We start from the raw sequence: 17,676 nt of genomic DNA, 5'->3' as shown, positions 1-17,676 counted from the left end.
GGTCCTTGAGCAGCCTGGTCTAGTGGGAGTTGTCCCTGCCCATGGCAATAGTGTTGGAACTGGATGATCTTAAAGGTCGCTTCCAAGCCAAATCATTCTATGATTCTATGATTCCTGTCACCTTTAAGTTTAAAGAAACCCTAGTACATAATATGGTATTAGCATCTACTTTTTGAAAAGCCCTAATATACATTTGACGTTCAACAAAGCAAAAATATCCAGTTGCAGATGGGTCCTTGCCAGCCATAAAAACACATCTAACACTGCAACCTGCATTATTTAACCTGAGCACTGCTCGTATGCAGAGAGCATGGAAACCATTGCAGTCAGCATTTGCTGCAACAGCAGGACTGATGCTTTGCTGCAGTGCCACAGGGGTCTGCGAGTGGAGCTTTGGGTTCCTGCCACTGGGAGAGTCCCACCCCAACTTGGTCTTCCTTCCTTTCCCTCATCTCTGAGGAATCAGACACAAAAGGAAAGAACTAGTATGTATTATTTCATGCTTTCTGAAAGTATGTAAAACAACCAGAACTACAGTCACAGAAATTCACCAAAGGAAATGTTTAGCAAGATCTTCACACTTACCACAGCTTCAGCAGATGATAAGGGGACTCAGGAGAACAGCAGCTCTCAGACGCAATGCAAGGATTTCTATCCTGTAAGGCTCTTAAAAACCAGTAGTGACTATGTGCCACCCAGGTGTTTTCAGCCCTCCTGAGCACAGAAGAGTGCGCAACAGCTGCATGACTGCACAGTTATAGGTCACCAACAGTCTCTTGTTCCACCTGGGTGAAACAATCCCACTTCCATATCATCTTGATATTTATTTGGTGTGTTGGAGGCACTGAGGAGAAGCAGCAGACATTCAGAGCAGGAAACTGAACTAAGCGCTGCTTCAAGTTAGAGGAGCCTTCCAAAGGCAGGTTGCCCAGAGAAGTCATGGATGCCCCTTCCCTGAAGGTGTTCACAGCCAGGTTGGATGAGGCTTTGAGCAGCCTGATCCAGTGGAAGGTGTTTGTGCCCATGGCGCAGAGGTTGGAACTGGATGAGCTTTAAGGTCCTTTCCATCCCAAACCATTCTATGATTCTAAGTGGTTGGAAGAAAAGGCCTTCTGAATGCAAGGGAAAGTCTTCTCCAACAAAACATCACTGGGTAAATTTGCAGATGACTTTGCTCAGCAACCATTAGATCCTAAGCCTCATATTATGCAAAGGGAGGTTTTAGAAATATCACAGTGCTAATGTGACATGAGCAACATATTAGGAGAAAAGAGGAGCAGCATGCAATGAAAAAAATGCTGGGATTGATATTATATTTGAAATTGAAAATTCACCATATTTAAAAATTGTAATGAGTCAGAATTTGAAACTAGATCACACCAATTTGGGTTAAAACCCCCACATAATAAAGCAAACTTTGTAATAAATGAGCCTGGCCATTTGAAAATGAAAGCACAACAAAATCGAAACTGCAAGTGGCCTCAGATCCTTCTTTCCCCAAATTGAACTTAAAAAGAAACTTTGATTTGCAACCAATTAATCAACAATTCAGACAAGTGTCTTGAGGCTCTTTGGATACCAACAATGCTGTAATTGAATTTACAAACAATTTTTTTCCTTGTGCATACACGCTGTGGAGGCTTTATTTCAAAGCAGTGCTCAAGGTTTTGGACATATCCCAGTGGCTTAAAGGAAATTGCATGGTTTGGCTTTTGAGAGACTGGAAACCTATCCCCCCCAGCTTTCTCACTGAACAACAACACAGAAAGAATGTCAGTGGAGGGGTGCCAGTGAGAGACACTTCCAAGTTTCCATTAATTCTTTAAAACTCCATTGCTAAGCCAGAATAAGATACAGAGTGAAAGAGGGAGGGTCACCTCCATGCTGATCCTTCTCAGTTTATACCTCAGAAAGGCTAGAATCGTAGAATTGCTTGGTTGGAAAAGACCTTTGAGTCCAACCACCCCTGTCCATTGCTAAACCAGATCTCCGAGCACTTCATCTACTTGTCTTTTAAATACTTCCAAGGATGATGACTCAACCACCTTCCTGAGCAGCCTGTTCCTGTGTCTGATAACCCTTTTGGTGAAGAAATGTTTCCTGATGCCTAATCTGAATCTCCCTTCATGCAACTTGAGGCCATTCCCTCCTGTTTGGCTAGGATTCACACCATGTCTTCTTGACCAAAATGCATCATACCATGCTACATGTTGCTTCTTGAAGCTAACCCAAAGCACATCTAAAGACAAAGCGGTGTGCACAGATGTTAGTCTTCTCTGGACTGTAAGGTAGAGTAAAGCATCATTGGTGATCAGGCTCAGGCATTTTCATGCCTGTAGTTTCCAGAGGGACTGGGTAAGACTCACATTTGGAGGCCCACTGTGCTAAAAACTGTCTGTACGACCCCTTCCTCTCCATCAAATGTCAACAACAACAACAGAGTCTTATTCTCTGAGCTTGACAGAAAGCTCTGTTTTCCAAGGCAAAATTCTCTATAAGAGTATAAAGCTAATAACAATTGCTATTATTTAGAAGTTTAATGGCAAGGCTACACACACAAAATCATATACATCTTAAGTAACTAACTTACACATTAAGGGTACTCAGTTATGGTACTTATGTATAAATGTCTTCAGATAAGATTTTCAAAAACATTGAAGTAATATGTAAGCATTCATGATTTTGAGAGAATCTTTGGAAACTTCATTCTAAGCAGTCATCCTAAGCTGTACAATACGCAACAGAAGACCAGGGTGAGCTCCAGAACTCATACAATCTGGCTTCTCTGTGAACCTAATGTCCTCAAAAATCTTTATACCAATGACAGAATTGACTGGATTAATGGAGGGATTCAATATTTATTAAGAGGGACAGACAGAAAACCATGTGATTATGTAAGTCATACTTGAAAACAACAAAACAATCAGCCAACCCAGAATGTGGGTATCCTGAAAGCTGTATTTCTAAAGCCACTTTATTTATGTAACTTCAGTGTTCCAACTGAAGAGCTAATATTCAGTATGCAGATACTTTGCAGGAGAATGGGAAAGTCAGATGTGATTAAGTAGCTAGGGAATTTTAGTGGTCAAGTTGTCTTATTTTAATTTTTTAGAGTTTTTACCTGAGTGAAACAATTATGTGTTCAAATAATTAATAGAATTAACAAAAACTCACTAGAAGAAACTAGAAAAGCGTGGTATGTCAATTTAAACAACAATAACAAAAAAGCAAAGCCAGGGGCATGGGTTCTATGCACCTGGCTATTTTTCTGTCTACCTGCAATTAAAACCTGAGCACTTCTCCAACTACTATATTTGCTCAGAGATCCTACTGCAAATGAGATTTGTCCTTTACAATTTAATTACCCAGCTTCTGTCATCTAGTGAGCATGTATGGGTGCTCAGCACCGTGATGTTGGAAGTTATTGGGTTCATTTTACAGTAGCAAGGATCTGTTGACCCAAATCCTTGTGATTCACCCCTGGGGAATAGCTCTGCCTACTGGGACTGATGAATTGTGGACTGGCTGGTGTGAACATCCAGAGTGAGAAGCAGCAACGCAGAGGCACAGAAAGAACCTAACCCTTGCGTATAAGAAACAGAACCGCAAACCATACAGCAGACAATTTTAAACCAAGATGGGTGGAAAACATCCTGCTGTTAAGAACATTCATTTCATGATTAGTGTGTCTCCATAAAATATATTTGCATTTACTATCCTGCTTAGAGTTCATGTACTCAACTACCATTCTTAAAATCGAACTCTTTCTATCGAAAACACCCCTGTCTCTTGCACATGCTTGTGTTCATTTGGCAGGTTAAGCTTCTGAGCCAAGCCTGTCATTGTCCCTGCAATGATGATTACCATTCAAATCTGCTGCTTCAGTACATGTAAAGAAATGTACCCTTCACCTGATGTATGCCCTCCAAGACAACTGACCGAATTTCAGCTCATCAATTTAATATGAAGTAAATTTAATTCTGCTTGACCAAAAAATCAGTGCCTATTGTTCCAAAATATGCAATCATCTCACAGTACACTGCAATTGATGGTTAAGTGGCTTTGTGTTATTGATAAGAGCCCACTCTGATGAGAACAAAGAGGACTGCCAGAGTCCCTTATGAAAAATAAAAAAGGCTATTTTGCACACAACTTTCAGAAACAGCTTCCAATGCATGAGAGCAGCGGCTGCTCTGTGCATGGGCTGTCATCATCAAACCCTTGGAAACAGAGGAGAAGTGAGCATATTATTCTTGATTTACTATCACTTTATTTATGATTTCCAGTTAATACAGATCCACAAAGCATCGCCAGAGAGATACTAAATGCCTGATTGTGCTATCCTAATTCAAGCAAAACCCATACTCAAAGTCCTTTTGAAGCCTTTCTGCTTCTGCCAACTCGTGCAATTTTTATTGCAAACTTTGCAGTACTCAATATTCTGCCTAACGTTCTGGCTCCTGGAGTTATACAACACATGAATCTCCTTTGTTTTCAATTTTAAAAGAAGTTTATTGCCTTCATGATTGAATAGAAAAACTTGCAAATGCGACTTTAAAAAAAAAAAGAGTAAAAAATAAAAGAGAAAAATAACTTAACGATATCATTTTGCTCAATAATTTCATAAAGAGGATGATACTCATAGATGTTCAGGATTTCTGAGCCCCACTGCGTACTTAAGGTGCATCAAAAATTAGCAACACAGCTGCATATTTTCACTTAACGTAACTCCTATTCTTGTAACAGTTGGGGATTTCTTCTCATGCTCAGATATTTTGAGTCTCCTCCCATCTACTGCTGGGGGAGTGAAGGACGTCTCCTGCAAGCCTCAGTGCCCACGCCAGTGGCTATGGGTTCCCCAAACATTAATGGTAAAGTGAGGAGCAAAGAAGAGCAAACCTCTCTGAATCGATGGTGATTTTGCACCAATGGCTCAACTGGGACAGACTGTGTAGCTCAGTCCTTACATTGCTGCTTCAGAGACTACACTAAGTTATGCATTGATTCTCAGGACAGCTCGGGGGCTGCTATCTGATTAGCCTGCATCAAAAAACAGGCAGTAAACTATCCCTGCCACAATGGCTGCAAATCCACACATAGATTTTAATACTGAAAGAGCACAATACTTACTTTATTTCCTTCTTCTTCCTGCATCCAAATTTCCTTCTTTTTTAACTTCTTACTTGATACCTTTTTTATTCTGTTAGCTGTTTGAGACAGAGGCTGTAATTCTCTGTGTTTGTGCAGTGTGTCGCATGATAGCTGACAGCTCGAGATGCCGTTACAATCAGAGAGGGGGGGAATGGTGGGATTTTTAAGGCACTGAGGAAAATGAGGCATTCACCTACCACTGACTTTCAATAGGCTTTGAGTGTCTTTCTCCTCTAGGAGAATCTACATTTATAGGTATAATAATTAAGATGTCCGTCATCACCAAAACATCCATTGTTATAATATGATACAGCCTCCAAGTAAGGAAAATCTTCATTTAGAGCAGAGTCACTAACAAAAAGCACACTGTTTTTTTTACCCAGAAGTGCTAAGACCTTATCCACTAAAATCATGCAGAACAGTATTTAGTATATTTTGTGGAAGTATTATAGAATCATGGAATGGTTTGGGTTGGAAGGGACCTTAAAGATCATGTAGCTCCAACCGCCCTTCGATGGGCAGGAGACACCTTCCACTGCATCAGGGTGCTCAAAGCCTCATCTAGCTTGGCCTTGAACACCTCCAGGAATGGAGCATGCACAACTATTCTGGGGAACTTCTGCTACTGCCTCACCACCCAGAAGATATTTCTTCCCAATAGCTCTTCTTAATATCCCCTCTTTTCATCTTAAAAACATTAATCCTCATCCTGTCTCCCTGATAAAGAACTCCTCTCCAGCTTTCCTGTAGCCCATTTCAGTACTGGAAGGCCACTATAAAGTCTCCCTGGAGCCTTCTCTTCTCCAGGCTGAACATCCCCTACTCTTTCAGCGTGTCTTCATACGGGAGGTACTCCAGCCCTTGGATCATCTTCCTGGCCTCTTCTGGACTCACTATGACAGATCCATGTCCTTCATTTCTATCTTGTATCCCATATTGCATTAGTTGGCTATCTGGCTGAGAAACACACACTCCATCAATTTAAGCACTAACATTATGGTTTTTTTAAAAGCACCTTTCCTATAAATAGATGCTTAAATGATCTTTAAATATTGTAATCTTTAATTGAATTCAATACCTCTGCAAATGGAGCAAACAATCTCTCACTGATTAGATCATTTGCTTGCATTCTACTTCAGACATGCACTGGTTTGCAGTAATGTGAGGGTTTTTTCATTAGCACTGCTGTTGAGCTGCATATTTTCCTCAGCAAACTAATTAATGCTAGAAAGGTAACATTTCTTCTGTGCATTACCACACATCAGTGTAGCTGACACCCTCACAGAGGTTATATATAAATAAAATTCAGGAAGAAATATAAAGGACAAAAATGGAAGTGAATGCAGCAATTAAAAGTAGATTTTTCCATGCGATGGTGAGTGCCTTCATCTCCCAGTGACATCAAGATGGAAAGTGATTACTCAGCACCCCACAGGACAGACCCATGGGAGTCCTGTGGGTCACTAGTGCAGAAATCATTACATACAAGCTGAATAAGAAAACAGGTATTAATAAAGAGAAGAAATTATGTTGCTAGTTTAATCTGGTACCTCCTTAGTTCTGAGCTTTTTCATGAATAACATAGCATCCTGCAGCCAAATTTCAGCTTTGATTTCGGTATGTCATAAATCTCCCTAAATCAAATCACAGGCCTGATTGCAAACTGCATTCCAGTGCGGTCCCTGGCTAATTAAGCATATAGTTGTGATGACAATACAGATCCTACCAGGCAGGATGTTTAGACATAGCTAAATATGCTGTATTATTAATGGCTAGAAGGACTCAGTTATAGACTTGGAATTCCATGTGCTGTAATGGCATTGATGCTGAATGTCTTCCTCAGGAATGTTGATTTCAGGCTCTTAGATACAGAAATATTCCTGCCAAGTTGTTTCAAATGGGCAGCATCCAGCAATCACACCAGCCCAACTCACGCTCAGAACCTGCTTTGATGAGATGCTCTGCAAGTCTGGCTGCCCCTGGAGCCTGCAAGAGTCTTGCAATGGTAGGACATCGAAGAGCCCATGCTCACGATGTCCCTACTCATGGCAGGGTGCTTGAACTGGTTGATCTTTAAGGTCCCTTCTAACTGCAAACACTGTATGATTCTACGGTATTTTGGGGGATGATGTTATTGAGAGCAGCCCTGTGGAGATGGACTTGGGGGTGATGACTGAGGAGAAGCTCGACATGAGTCAGCAATGTGTCCTCGCAGCCCAAAAGGCCAACTCTGTCCTTGGCTGCATCAAAAGAAGTGTGGCCAGCAGGTCGAGGGAGGTGATTCTACCCCTCTACTCTGTACTTGTGAGACCCCACTTATTGTGTCCAATTCAAGAATCTCTAACATAAGAAGGATATGGAACTGTTGGAACTGGATGATCTTTAAGGCCCCTTGCAACCCAAACCATTCTGTGATTCTATGATCTACAGTGAATGCCATTCTATGGAGGCAGCTTAGGTGGTGTATCTCCTGTTGGCTTTTAGTTGCTGCCTCTGCCCTCCCCCTACATTGGATCCTCACGTACTTCAAATAAACAAAGGAATGCATAAAACCTGTTTTAAAGTCTCACTTTTAACTTAAATGGGTTTTTTTCAGTTTATAAAACAGTAATTCTTACTGTTACATTGCTGTAGTTTTCAGTCCATACTATAAAGTATACAACAATACACAGAAAGAAGAGTTAAAGTGTGGAGTTTAACACCTCAATCATAGTCAGACAGCGAGTTGAGGTTTCACAAAGAAAACAGGCAACTTAACCTCAGAATCTCAGTCTAATCACATTTGGCTCCACTCTTGAGAAAATTAACCTCATACATCATGTTGTGCCCCTTTTCCTCTCTATGGCTCATGACACTTCCTTGGCTCCTTGTCCTACTTCTGGACCTCAGAGCTCAGCTGCCACGGCTGCATGCACATGGACAAAGAAACAAGCACATGAACCAAGTGAACAGAGGGAAAGATTTAAGCAGGGTACTTTATTTGGGGGTGGGGTGGAGTGTTTTTTTGTATTGTTTTGTTGTTGTTGTTCGAGGGTTTTGTTAGTGTTTTTTAGGCAAAATAAATATAAATGAATTATCTCTGCCACACAAACATCCTGGTAAGTTTTAGGTATTTAAAGCACATCTGAATGCTGTTACTTAGGGTATCCACAGGATGAAGGTACTTCATTCACTCACCTGTTTTTTTCCTCTCCTTTCCCAATAATTAAATCCTCCTACATATTTATTACACAGACATCCTGACAAAACCTGAAAGCTTCTAAATATATCACTGCATTCATAAGATACAATTAACCTCAACAAACAGTAAATGACATCCTCTGACTTGGAGCCCGAGTCTCCCAGCGTGCAGAGCCTTTAATTCCCTCTGAAGCCATTGCTTACTCTTCTGAGGAAGAAGATGAACAGTGGTGGGTCTACAGAAACCAATTCCTTTGAGACTAGAGAAGCTAATTCTTTCTTTTCCAGCCTCTTCCAACTTTTTGTCTTCACACCTCCTTCCTGTTCCCTTTTCAAACTTGGACTCTTCTCTGCCCCAAGGATAAACCCACCACTTCACTTCATCATCTCTAATTTCAGACATCCTGCATCCCTACACCGAAAATCATCGATATAAGTCATCAAAAGAAGAAAGAGTATTTAAAAATATGTACCACATGACAATAGAACTCAGCACAACAAGAATCTGAACTGGTAAGTTTATCTAATATAGAAGAACAGCTAAGCCCTTATTTTCCTTCTAAATGCTGATCAACATCACATCCATGAGCCATGTATGGTACAGAACTTTTATCTGTAATTCATGCATTTTTTTCATCAGGAACATGTCATCTACAGAGTGGATCTGATACAAGAAGCCACACTCAAAGACAGGAAAAAAAGCAAGGAAACTGACTAACCTGACCAATAGGTTCTTTTGTTGGGGCCTTTCCTCTTCTAGCGGTGCTTGTGGCCAAAGTGGTTGTTGTTTCCATGACTGATGTGGACATCTCTGACTGCATCGCTGTGGCTGTGGACTCAGTTGTCATAGAGGAAGGCACTTCACCAACAAGTCTCACATTTCCATCTATCACGATGTTGGCATCATTTTCTGCTGCCATATTCAGAACTTTCAAGCCATTGTAGTAAAGACCAGAGAGCTGGCCTTGGAAAGGATGGCCACGTTCCTTGCCTCCAATTTTTATGGTTGCTTGGCTATTGAAGATTGTGAGCTGACGCCCTGTGAAGATAACATTATATACATGCAAAAATGTTGACTGCGAACACCATTCTCTACACGAGTGATAACAGATTTTCATGGGGTGAATAATGAGAGCAATAAACTATAAGAAAAGGATTTGACTCATAATTCATTGCTTTTTAATGAGGTGTCCATGAAATGCATAAATTTGGAGAGCATTTGCATTTTTCTTAATTTACGACGCTTGGGGATTATATTTTTTGCTAAAAGGCCAATCAAATACATTTGCAAATATTCTGAGTGCTACAAATGATTCCACTCTCCCTTTTACCTGCAAGCAGTGTTAAGCTTTTGGTGTGTGTCAAGCATGCCAGGTTTCTAATTCCTTAAGATTATTTTTGCTTCGAGCCTGCCAACGTTTCAAAGCTTTGTCCACCCAATAGAGCATAAGGCCTATAGCTTTAGGTGTGTACAGGTGAGATAATATCTGTATAGACATAAACAAATATGTATATACACAGAGGGAAAGTTTATATATGCCAAGGAATCACTAGGTCAAGCGAATTTTAAAGAATATGTTATGCAGTAATCTGTTGTATCTCTATAAGTGAATAAAATATTTATGCTTTTAATTTAATATTTCCTTTTTGTATTTAAATGTTGGTTTTCCTTCAACATACACACTGAAAAGAAACACGTGGGTCACACTGAGTGAGGTATAGATTCAGAAATAGATGTCTGATTGGCTTTCAGCAAGGCTATAGATTCAAATAAAAGGGTTTCAATGTAAAAGCGGCTTCAGGAATGATACACATACCAATGGAGAAATCATGGAACATTTCCGTTACACAGAGAAATCCGCAGCAACAGTACCACTCTTAGTAATAAATTCATGTTAGCAGATTGGTTTCTGCTTCACAAAAAGCATGCACACAACTTTAAGTTCTGTTTTAATTCGTGTTTGTTCCAAAATCCCCTTAGAAGATTGCAAACGTTAAAGGGACTTCATTTTGATTGGCAAGTCATATTGCCCTCTATTTAAGATACCTACAGTTTAAACAAATTTTTTTTGTCAGGACCATAATGAAGATATCATAACTACATATATATTTTAGTTAATAATTTAGATGCTGGAACATGTCATGTAATCTATGATCGATTTATAATTTTTGGTTAATGTTTGCTATGAGTACCTTCATAGATAGAGTTAGTGGATTATATTTAACAGTCCCTTTAACCTTAAGTTAACAGGGTAAGATTATTAAACAGCTGGTACTTCTAGAAATGTATAGAAATTATTATACAAGGTATGCAAATATTACGCTACATTTTACTGTTTTAAATTTGTTTTAAATTTAGTTTTACTGAAATTTATTTTTTATGTTTATTAGTGTTACAATGAAGCACTACTTGGTTATGTTCAAATTATTGTTTTATTTGAAGTTTTAATCAATGTTTTTTACCTTTGTCGAGTAGCCATTCATCAACTACTCGACCAAGTCGATATGGAATTCGCTGTCTAGCAATCGCCAGGCGCTCGTTATCATTGTTTCCTTTAAAGTTTAAAGAGACATTTCATTGGTTAAAATCTGTAAGGTCAAAGGTTAAAAGTTAATACTTAAAGCTTGAGCTATACAGTTGCCACATGATTTTTTGAAATTTGGAATTTTAAAAAGTGCTACCTAAAACATTTCATGGTTCAGACTTTTCATTCATTCATTTATTTTATTTTAGCAAACAAAATTATTCCTATGTTAATTGAAAATTAGAATTCTGCATTTGAGCTAGGTTATTAAACTTATGTTATAGACAGACCCCAAAAAACCAAATTTAAACATCATCGAATGGCTTTACAAAAAAATGATCATTGACTTCAGGGTTTTGTCTTTTTTGATGTTTCTTATTAACTAGTTAAACATGTTCAGGTGAAACAGGTTTAAGTTTCCCAAAGACATCCAATCTCTCACTCCAAATTAGTCATTTAAAGAAGAACACAACTCTTCATCACCATCTAAGTCACACTTACTTCTGCTGTCTACAAACAGACCTGATGTAACTTATTTCCTAGTCAGAAAAAACACATTCTTATTTGCTTCATTTAAATAAATAACTAATATATACGGTACAGAACAGACCAGAGTATTCACCATTTGTGCATTCTCATAGGACACATTGACAACGTCTTGAAGGAACACCAAGGCTTTGACAAAAGTGACTTGCTGAAAGGTAGCCTGGTTCTGAAATGGGGAAACCTTTTAAAATTTAGCAAGAGGGTTTCAAATTAAGAACTGACCAGAACTCATCAATGAAAACCACAATCTAGTCATATTTGCCAACCATACCTATTCTCAGTCCATGCAGAGATCTTTGACCTTTTTAAATAAAATGATGGGATAAAATAAGGCTGGTACAGTCAGAAAAATATCACACAACAAGGAAAAATTAGCAAACCACTTTAAATCTTTATTTCTATTTATAGCTTTTTGTGTTTGCTTGATATGGGTATGATCTCTCAGAAAACCCTGTCTTCTACTTAGAACTTTTCATAGGAGAATAGTAAACCAAAATATTTCCTCCAATGTACAGTTTTTGGTGGCAGTAGTATCTTAGACAAACAATACCTTTTTCTTCCATTGTACTGGGTCATATTAGAAAAGAACCTGAGAAATAAGAAGAGCCAGATAAGCAAAAAGCAGTCATTTCTAATTCAGGTCTGAATCCAATGTCAGTCTTACTAGCTTAAATGTGCACACCGTTTCTTGCTTCAAACCTCACAAACAAATCAAGTCCTGTGAAGGGGAAATTAAGTACAGAATGCAGCAACCCACATGATACTCAGAAATATATTTTCTTGAGCTAAAAGGATCCCACTGCTAACTATAAAACCAAAGAATTACCTAAATTCAGAAAAGCAATATTCTAGTTTGGCATACGATTACCCTCACTATCAGCATCAGAAGCCATAACAGGCCTGCAGGGAGCAATTGGTACCACAGCCCTTGGAAACAGCAAGAGTAACAGATGCTGTGCTAAAAACTATGGTGGGTTTATGCCCATGCTTATTCTACAGTTACATGCATTGCTATGTTCCATGTTTCACGTTTAGTTTAGCATGGACATAGCTCACTACACTCATAATGAAGAATTTCTTCCTAGTGTCTAATCTAAATCTTCCTCCTTCCAATTTAAAGCCATTGCCTCTAGTCCTATCACTACATGCCCTTGTAAAAAGTCCCTCCCCAGCTTTATTGCGGTCCCCCGTCAGGCACAGGAAGGCCTCTATAAGATCTCCCAATATACTTCTCTTCTCCAAGCTGAACAATCTCAACTCTCTCAGCCTGTCATCATAGCAGAGGTGCTCCGTTCCTATGATCATCTTTGTAGCCCTTCTCTAGACCTATTCCAACAGTTACATATCCTCCTTATGCGGGGGATTTAAGGACTGGACACAAACCTCCAGGTGGGGTCTCAAGAGAGTGAAGTAGAGGGGCAGAATCACCTCTCTTGACCTGCTGGTCATGTTTCTTTTGATGCAGCCCAGGATACGGTTGGCCTTCTGGGTTGCGAGTGCACATCACTAGCTCATGTTGAGCTTCTTATCAATTAGCACCCCCAAATCTTTCTCCACAGGACTGCTTTCAATCACATCCTTCCCCATCCTGTACTGAAACTGAGGAAAGCCCTGGCGCAGGCGGAGGACCTTGCACTTAGCCTTGTTGAACCTCATGAGGTTCTCACAGACTCACTTCTCCAGCTTGTCCAGGTCCCTCTGGTTGACATCCTGTCCTTCTGGTGTGACAAATACACCACTCAGCCTGGTGTCATCTGCAAACTTGCTGAGGGTATGCTCGATCTCACTGTCTATATCATGCATGAAAATATTAAACAGCACTGGTCCCAGTATGGACCCCTGAGGGACACCACTTGTCATGGGTCCCCTTCTGTATGTTGAGCTATTCACCAGAATTCTCTGAATACGACCATTCAACCAGTTTCTTATCCACCGAACAGTCCACCCATCATATCAATATCTCTCCAATTTAGAGAGAAGAATGTTGTGGGGGACCACGTCAAAGGCTTTATTGAAGACCAGATAGATTATATCAATTACTTTTTCCATATCCACTGATGTGGTTATCCCACAATAGAAATCTACTAGGTTGATCACTCAGGACTTGCCCTTGATGAAGCCATGCTGGCTGTCTTGAACCCCCTTCATGTCTTCTATGTGCTTTAGCACAGCTTCTATGAGGTTCTGTTCCATGATCTTCCCAGGCACATAGGTGAGGCAATGTTTCTTATTCAGCCACGGGGTGTAAATTAGGTACATATGGTAGAAGGACCCTCTGCACTCACCAGTCTGGATCCCTAATGCCATGGCATCTCTCTATTGTAATTCTATTACTAACATGGGATTTAGCCTAGACAAGGTTTATTGCTGCCTCCACTTTCTCTCCTCTGCAGCTGCTCCAAGACATCTCTATGGTGATCATAGAAACTCCTCTGTGAATTTACAGCATATATTTAGTCTTGACCATCTTAAACATTTCTTTGAATTATGTCATTAAAAAATCCATGCAGTACATACGTTTTCTGAGAATATTGCACTCTATTATAATGTGATTCTACCTATAAATTATGTTTTATACTATCTGCAGCAGTCTTGCACCACTGGGAGCAAAACACAAATGAAAAGCAAGGTAATAAGCATTGGATTTGTAAAGGTCACACACACACAAAAAATAATTGCTGATTATATTAGTCTGTCCCTCATCAGAGGAAAAGTGCATTGTTAAATGCATCTGAATTTCAGGCTATTACATTATTTTAAATTCTTCTAATACATAATACAGATGGAAGGGCTAGGGAGAAATGGTGTGGAACTTATCCAGATTTAGTTTCAAGAACACACAGGTATAGTAATGATGAAGCTGGTAGACACATAGGTAACACCTAAATTCAAAAAATGATATGTAGCCTTGACAATAATGGAAATGACATTAAAACCAACACTTATGCTACTATTACATTGTTAAAAATACATCTTTTCAATAACTGCTTCTTCCCAAACATCCGGTTTGGGTTGTACAACCAGCTACTATGCATATGGATTTACATGAGGTATTAGGAAGAAATTTTATACTGTGAGGCACTGGCATAGGTTACCTAGAGAAGTCATGGGTGCCTCATCCCTGGAGGTGTTCACGGCCAGGTGTGAGCAACCTGACCCAGTGGAATGTGTCCCTGCCCATGGCAACTGGATGATCTATAAGGTCTCTTCCAACTCAAACCATTCTATGAATCTATGAACTCGGTAAAACTATATACATTTACCCTACCTCTGGCAATCAACACCAGCTGGGCAAACATAAATACCACATATTGTTTTCCTCAGGAAGATTCAGTGTATATTTTTCGTGCTTCCTTTATTTATGCTTGTTTTTACCAATATGGTGAACCATAAGGAACTTCTACCTTAAAAGCACTTCCAAGAAGGTTCATAAATATTTTCATACTCTGAATAAACCTGTGGCTTTGAGATTTTATATCTGTTATCTGTCTGAAAGATTAAGTGCTCTGGCAGGCAGGCTTTTCAACCATAATTCATAAAAAACAACTGATATGCCTAAAGTTTAATTATAGACAGCTATGCGACTATCCAGCATGACATTTCTTGGTTATATAGCTGAGATTTCTTTGATTAAAAAAGACGAGTGGAAATTATTCATTCAGGTTGTGCACAGTGACATTGCCTAACCCGAAAGAATTCTAGATGGCTTCATTCTTGTGCCAAACAGACAATACTTTGTCACAATACAGTGTTAATTCTGCACAGGCTTCAAGGGAATAACAATAATTCCAAAGAATTAAAGTAAGAAGATAGGAGCAGCAAAGGTCAAATCTTTGAGTCGGAGCTAAATCTTGTGGCGAGATTGAGAAGAAGCAGTCCAAAAAAACTTTAATCATACCTTTATATCTATAGGTCAGCTGGGACAAACCAACTGTATGAACTTCACTAATATGTATTTTATCCCTCCTGATTTATTATATTGCCAGTGATGGAGTGTAATTCTATTTTGTTCTCTGAAATAAAGATGTCAGTTATTGATGTGAAATAGCAGCATTCTTGAAAGAGAAGAAGTAGGAAGGTTAAAAATCGAGAGTCTGTGAAGAGCAACCTAGAGTAGAGAATATTTTGTTTGAAACAAACTCATTATAAGAATACAAATTCATCTTGTTATTCTCAGTGATCTACTAGGGAAATAAATAACAGTGATGAAACCAAAGTCTATCTCCACCTATAAACAACCTCCCTCTCCTGGATTTGCTCATCATGATTTTGACACTGCTATTTCTGAATCATGACTCCCCTGACATCCACAAGGGGAAGGCAGATACCTATATCATTCCTCCAGATACAGTGAGGGATGAAACCTGGCTGAAGTGTGAGCTGCACAGATGGAAGAGAGCCACAGCAGCTCTGTGGTGCAGGGACAAACAGCCCATACTGTGCTTTCATTTACTAGCCTAGCTAGGATAGGAAACTGTCTGAGTAACATTATCTCAGTAACAGCTCATACTAAAGATCGTTCGAATCATCTATCACATCTGCACACCCACACTTGCATATACAAATATATATTAGTGTTGAAATAAACTAAAGAAGCAAAGACTGCAGTCTAGAATTTGCACAACAGATGATTTTGCATGTATAGCTTGACTCTTCCCAGGAAAAAAAAGAAGTGATATTTTAAGGGCTATCAATTGCAAGCACAATGTTTTATATCATTTGCAAGTAATTTTGTTATGCTGGTGTTCACACTGGTTCCATGTCCTGGCCATACGTGGATGCTTACAGTATCATCAGAGTTGCAAGGTAAATTGATGTTAACAATACAACAGAATCAGACTGTAATTCATTTCAAACAGCCAAAATACAGACATTCTCTAAAGCTATATTAAGATTTGAATTTAAATAGTCTTCAGCTGTCATCTAAGGAATTCAGTGGCTACATCTGCATTGCTCTGCTTGACCAAAGATCCCTTAGAAAGGTTGCTTAGGCTCCCCACCCAAATGGATGCCGCGGAGCCCTCCGAGTATGCTCGCATGCACAGTGAGTAGGGTGTACTAGAGCATTTCCTTACTTTATCTGCCACTGTAGACCTCTAGCAAGTCTTGCTCCTAACAAATATAACTCCTAAATAGTCTGCAGCACAGCCCATCATCCGATCCTGCCTGTTGCCTTCATAAAGAACCCTACTATTATCCACAAGCAACTTGTTCTCAGCAGCCATCAATAAACTTGCCTTTATAACTGCAAACACAATATCCCTTTTTCAATCACATCCCTCTAGGTCCAGAATATACAAGCATGAGACTGGGTTGGATGGAGCAAAGGACAAGGGGTCCAGGTCCACCCCAGGAAATCATGGCATTTGTGGGGGACTCTGACATTGGTCAAACTCAAATTTTTGTCGAGTGCTTACAGACTTAGCTATCCAGTATCTATATATATCCAGTTCTGAATGGATCAAATAAAGTTGTATGTCTTTTTCTTTTGCTAAAATATGCCAGCTACACCTGTTGCAATGTGTAGGATGATGAGTTGGGAGAGATGAAGGACATAGCGGTCAGTCTTGAAGACTATTGTATAAGTAATGGCTGCAAATCTACAATGCCATACCTTGTTCCAGAAGAGTTAACCTATAAAACAGAAACAATCATGATGTGTTACTTATCCAGACTTCACAGTGTCAAACCTGTCATGTTCAAATTAAATGACCATAACATGGCCCCTTTCAAGTAACAGGGATTCCCAAATTCCTTATAGTGAATATTGGGTGTTCCAAGATGATATTCTGCCATGGAATGACTGACAGCAGTCTTCTTGTGAGGGTGAAACATCTCATTGTTGGCTTATAACACAAAGCAAAACTTAGGTTGCCTTAAAGAAGAATCCAATTACCAGATATTGGGTCAATGGACAAAGGCCAGTTGTATGGCATTCACAAGGTAAAGTGTCAGGTTTTGCACTTGGGTCACAACAACCCCATGGAACGCGCTGGGTTTGGGGCAGTGTGGCGGGAAATCTGCCCCGGACGAAAGGAACTGGGGGTGCTGGTCAACAGAAGCTGAATATAAGCCAGTAGTGGTGCCCACGTGGCCAAGAAGGCCAAAAGCATCCTGGCTTCTATCAAAAAGGGTGTGCCCAGCAAGAGCAGGGAAGTGATCATGCCCCTATATTCAGCACTGGTGAAGCTGCATATTGAATTCTGTGTTTGACTTTGGGCTCCTCAGTACATGAAAGACATTGAGCTGCTGGAGCTTGTCCAGAGGAGGGCAA

General features: G+C 39.7%; 1 protein-coding gene across 29 annotated transcripts in view; it reads right to left on the bottom strand.

Annotated features, from left to right (window-relative positions):
• Nucleotides 1-17,676, bottom strand: part of NRXN1 (neurexin 1) — a 790,728-nt gene that overhangs the window by 96,039 nt on the left and 677,013 nt on the right. For 18 of the 29 annotated variants that reach the window (XM_069850390.1, XM_069850392.1, XM_069850395.1 and 15 more), the window contains 2 exons: nt 10,795-10,884; nt 9,051-9,370 (listed from right to left, as the gene is read on the bottom strand). In XM_069850390.1, the coding sequence (XP_069706491.1) occupies nt 9,051-9,370; nt 10,795-10,884 (410 nt within the window). The remainder of the gene's footprint in view (nt 1-9,050; nt 9,371-10,794; nt 10,885-17,676) is intronic. The other 11 variants (XM_069850405.1, XM_069850407.1, XM_069850409.1 and 8 more) reach the window with 1 other exon arrangement.

Source organism: Phaenicophaeus curvirostris, chromosome 2 (genome assembly GCF_032191515.1).
Source record: "Phaenicophaeus curvirostris isolate KB17595 chromosome 2, BPBGC_Pcur_1.0, whole genome shotgun sequence".
NCBI lineage: Eukaryota > Metazoa > Chordata > Aves > Cuculiformes > Cuculidae > Phaenicophaeus > Phaenicophaeus curvirostris.
This window is presented reverse-complemented; position numbering and strand designations above follow the sequence as displayed.